The 4,801-nt window shown below is 41.2% G+C and overlaps 1 protein-coding gene across 1 annotated transcript in view; it reads right to left on the bottom strand.

Moving 5' to 3' along the window:
• Positions 1-3,780: 3,780 nt before the first annotated feature.
• LOC104412679 (tyrosine-protein phosphatase non-receptor type substrate 1) overlaps positions 3,781-4,801 on the bottom strand; it is a 14,989-nt gene continuing 13,968 nt past the window's right edge. The window contains exons 8-9 of the mRNA XM_010023464.1: positions 4,663-4,746; positions 3,781-3,914 (exon numbers count right to left, since the gene is read on the bottom strand). Coding sequence (XP_010021766.1) covers positions 3,781-3,914; positions 4,663-4,746 — 218 coding nt within the window. The remainder of the gene's footprint in view (positions 3,915-4,662; positions 4,747-4,801) is intronic.

Here is a 4,801-nt window from a genome sequence, read left to right as displayed (position 1 = left end):
AAGGAAGGGAAAGGAAAGGGGAAGTATCCCTGAAGCGACCAATTGATCAAGCCACCTTCCTGCAAAGCAGTGCCTCCCACAGGAGCTCTCTCTGGCACGTTGCCCTTTGAGTGCTCAGTCACACCAGAGACCTGTATCTTCGTAGTGTGTTTTGGTTGAATACGAAAGATGATTTCCTCATTTTTTAGGAGTGACTTCATTTATTTTCAGGATTATCTTGCCCTATGCATTCACTTTGCCACAGGTAGCAAAGCTCCAGATGAGGGAGGAATGAAATCTTTTTGAGAAGCTGAAGCTTCTGCTTTGAAATCTTCTAGTGCTCATTGTGAACAGTAGCTGGCCTTTTCTTCTGAGTCTCCCCATTTTCAGTGTTGGCTTGGCTCTCATTTTCATTCATCCTGACTTCGGTTAAAGAAAATCTCTGGGAGAAGGTGTTGGGATTTGGAAACCGTGGCAACAGAGTCTGTGGCTGACTTGCCACAGTGGCAAGTGGTGGAGCTGCTGACAGGAGAGTTTATTCATTAGAAAAGAAAAGGAATGGTTCCCATGTGCTGTAATATCTCACAGAGATGTATCTGCCTGACATAGGTGTATTAGATTGCCTCCCAGGTGGTATGAAAATATTTGTTCAAGATATATTCGGTAGTTCCTAAGGTTAACCTTCCAAGAACTGGGTAATGACTGGAATGTGCTGGTTTGTGTTCCTTATCAAGAGACTGGTAATCCAGGGAAGTAAAACCTTATCTATGGTGGAAATATACTTAATGATTGTTTGGACTCACTAGGTAAAACCTGTCAATTACTTGTTGCCATTTGATCTATTTCCATAGATATGTCAATATATAGGTTCAGAAGAACTAATTCTGTTCCTCTGAGATACTTTTTGTTTCCTCAGCACTTTCTAAGCATTGCTGCTGTCCCAGCAGCTTCAAAATCTCAAGCTGAGTAGTTCCCCTATTTGCACCTCTCTCAAACTTTTTTAGTGTTGCTACCTAATATCAACAGTGGTTAGCTGTTGGCAAGCTGCTATAATCCCTGTGCAACTCTTTCTCATTTACAACTACATGTGAGAGGAACTCCTGGGTAGTTTTCCATATCACTTGTGGTTATTTTGATAGCTGAGAAGTCAATATTCTCAAGCATGTAAACTGTTGTACAGTACAGGACACAAAATTGTTCTAGCAAGGTAAAGCATTCATTGCAAATCCCTTTCCACATATAAATGCATTTGTGCTGATTACTCCTGTTTGTTTTCATGGCAAAAGTCGACCCTATTCTGTCTTCTTTTTATTGAAGCACCAGGTTGCCTGTTGCTATTTTTGTAGTGTTTGCATGAATTCTGCAGCTCTGTAAGGGGAGTAGAGCAGCTGTAAAGCACAGACTGGTCGAAGCTTGAAATCACTGAGGATCAGTTGTGGTAAGACACGTAATTGAGAAGACATGTTTTTCAAGTGCTACCAAAGTCCTGACAGCAGAAGCTTACAACTGACACATAACATCCAACTCTTGGGGTGCACTCATGATGTCAAGCCCTGCAGCCATCTTGCAAAACCCATGCTTTTGTGGCAGCAATAGTTCCTACATGTACATATCACAAGCATGCAGTTAAACCGAAATGAGCAGCAAACAGTGAGTTTTCCTGTGTTATTGACACGTAACTTAGGCATGTGGTTTTTATCGCTCTGTATTTGCATTAGAAGGAAATGGTTTAGAAGCATACTGTGGTAAAAGGCAGGACGGCTGTGGTCTAACTGTCCCCAGCTTATCTCCCACTCTCATCGCAGCCCACCTCCTCTGAACCAGTTGTGACTGGTTCAGCTTACAGGGGTTTTCCACTGAATAACCAAACCTTCCTGCAAACAAATGCCCCAGCACCCAGAACCCTTCAACACCCACTTGGCCTTTTATTCAGGCTAAATAAAAACTAAAAGCTTTGTACGGACAGCATGTATCTGGCTAAATAAACTGCAGGGACATGGGAGCTCTTCCAGATGGGACCTGCAGGGACCTGCAAGCGGTACTTGAGAATCTGTGAGGTGATGGTTGTGCTCAGTATGGTTGCATATAGGCAGAGGGGTCTGTGCAAAAAGCTGTGTTTTCTCTCTAGTTTTCTGCACTGTAAACATCTTTCAGTTTCAGGTATGAGACACAAGTGGATTTGGGGATCATCTGAGTGAAAGAGATCTTGGTTCATTAATGCAATCAGGTGTTTCTCTAGCAGGGATGAAGATCGGGAAGACCAGGACAGTGATATCAATGATGCTACTGAAATTTACGGTAACTGCATTCCAAAAATACCTCTGTACCTATTTTATTTCACTTTGGTTGGAACTGAGCCTTAACAAATAATACCACTGCTTTTCAAAGACAGTCTGACTGAAGAGTAAGCATCACATCTTTCTTCACCTTGAAGAGTAACACGACACTGAAGGCAGTAATTAGTTGCATTGGCTGCAATATGCAGATTGTAAAATAACTTGCAAGATACATTGTTAGAAAAATAGCTGCTGTTGTTCTAACTGTGCCTGACTTAGGTTCTTCCTTGTGATGGTGTGAGTGCTGCAATTCCTGTTGTAACAGCACTGCAGTTCCCCCTGACTTGGCTTAGCCCTTCAACAGGAAAGATGTTATGAACTAGCTTTTATTGTTCTGTGTAGGAGCATTCCTGTTTTGTACCTTGAAGAGCAGAAAACTGATGGGTTTAAGGCTCGCTCTTAGATTTCCTGAGGAATTTATACCAACAGAGGAACAAATCAAGTTTTCCAGCCATAGTGGTACCTGCTGTGGAAGTGTTGGAGAACAAACACAAGCCTCACAAATGCCCCCAGAGGAAAGCTCTTATTGCCCTCGACATCATTACGGATAGTGAGTGTAAATGCTGCAGCCGCTTACCTCCAAACTTACGGCAGGGTTTTGCCCCAAACTGAGCAAATGCTTTACTCCAATGTGTCTACTTCTATTCTTTCCACAGAAATTTGAAAAGAGCTGATTTGTGGAACTTGGGGCTGAAGAGTTCAAAGTCCAACATCTGAGAACTTTTCCCCTACTGTGAAAATACATTCTTCATCAAAGCTGGAGATTTAAGGGTTTGCTCAACTTACAAAGGTAGCTTAACACAAGATGATGCTCATGATCATTACAGTAGTTTTCTTTCTTTAAATATACGATGTTCAGGTTTGTGTCTCAGTTTGGTCTATGGCCTGGTGGATTTCTCCCATTTCTGCTTGTGTGCACCTCTGAAGTGCTTTATACTCATCTAAATTCTTCATTCAAAATTACTCTGTTCACTTTTTGAAATTGTGTTTAATTGACTCTGAAAGCACACATCGCTTCAGAATATTGAAGTCCTGATTTGGTGCATACATGAGAGTTGTCATTGAAAGTAAAAATGAACAACATCTGTGAATTTACAGACAGGAATGCTCCTTAATTAAGCCTTAAGTGCAATAACAAAACGTACCTGTGCTTTATATGTCAAAAGTCTGGTTACACCTCCAAACTTCTGTACGCACAACTACTTTCAACAGGAGTACCTTCTTCATATTACATTAAAATCCTAGGTATGTAACCCTTAGTCCTAGTGCCCACCTCAGTTCAAGACTCACCAGACTGATACAAAACCAGAAGCAGTAAAGCAAAACAAGCCCTGTGCGCTAATGCCGTAAGATTATGTAGGGATTTTGTTGTTACATCTGCCACTGGGAGCAGGGGAGTCTATCTGGATAAATATATAGCAAAGCAAATTGAAAGTGATTTTGTTAGCCTTTCCTAAACAAGCATTTATGCTTTCTTTCCCTGGTGCTTGCTGGCAGCCCACATTCTGTAGATGAAGAAGAGTACGATGAGATAGTACATGGAGCTCTTCAGAAGAAGGACGATGTACACTAAGTATGCTGTCCTGTGTATTATGTGATCTGTAACAAACATAAACAGGACAGCCTTGTTAAATGTCAATATTGGACAACCTCCTAAAAGACGGGTAGAACTAGGACTGTGTAGTCTGTTCGCTGCCGCGATTACACTGATTCCAGTGGACAGTGTGTGAACACATATAGTGTCTGACTGTCCTTTGAGTACGTTTGCACTGCTAATAAGGTCGAGACTGAGCAGGTTTCTTAGCACTAGACTTCCTCTCAATGCTGCTGGGTTATTATTCCCTGCAAAGACAAGAATGTAATTCTAGCGCTTCCAGCACTGATTGCTGGTAGCATCATGTTCGCTTGAATCCTTGTGTGTTGGATTTTTTGAACATAAGGACTCACAGTTCTTCCTACATCCTTGTTCAAGCTAGAAGAAAAGTTCTTTGTCCAAAGTGCTGGGCAATTGCTGGGCTGATGAAGCATCAGCTGAAGCACTGAGCTTTTAACTACTTCATATATTAAAAAAAGTGACTCTTAATGTGGGCTAATAATCTAGTAGCTGAACAGCATCTTTGCATCCTAATAAAGCTACCTAATAAAAGTAGGAGAGCCCATTCTTATAATCCACAACAGAGTTAATTCAGAGTAGCACTGAAGTGTTTTTAAGTTACAAACCCCAGACTTAAAAGATTTCCTGCATGCTATTTAGGAAGATCCCTTTCATGATGTTCTGAGCAAATATAGCAATATCTGACTTGAATGCCATGCATCACTTTCCCACATTTTAATACACTTTAGTTACCTCTGTTAAAAACTGTGCTGTTTCCAGATGTGCTGCAGTCCTCTTCCTGAGGAGCAGTCTTCGTAGAATCTAATGGAAAGAGATTTTAAATGCTACAATTAGGCTTTGCTTTAATTTTAATAAACATGAACTGAGAAAT

Source organism: Nestor notabilis, unplaced genomic scaffold (genome assembly GCF_000696875.1).
Source record: "Nestor notabilis isolate BGI_N333 unplaced genomic scaffold, ASM69687v1 scaffold2701, whole genome shotgun sequence".
In the NCBI taxonomy this organism is placed as follows: Eukaryota; Metazoa; Chordata; class Aves; order Psittaciformes; family Psittacidae; genus Nestor; species Nestor notabilis.
Note: the sequence above shows the minus strand (reverse complement) of the source record. Positions and strands in the feature narration are given on the sequence as shown.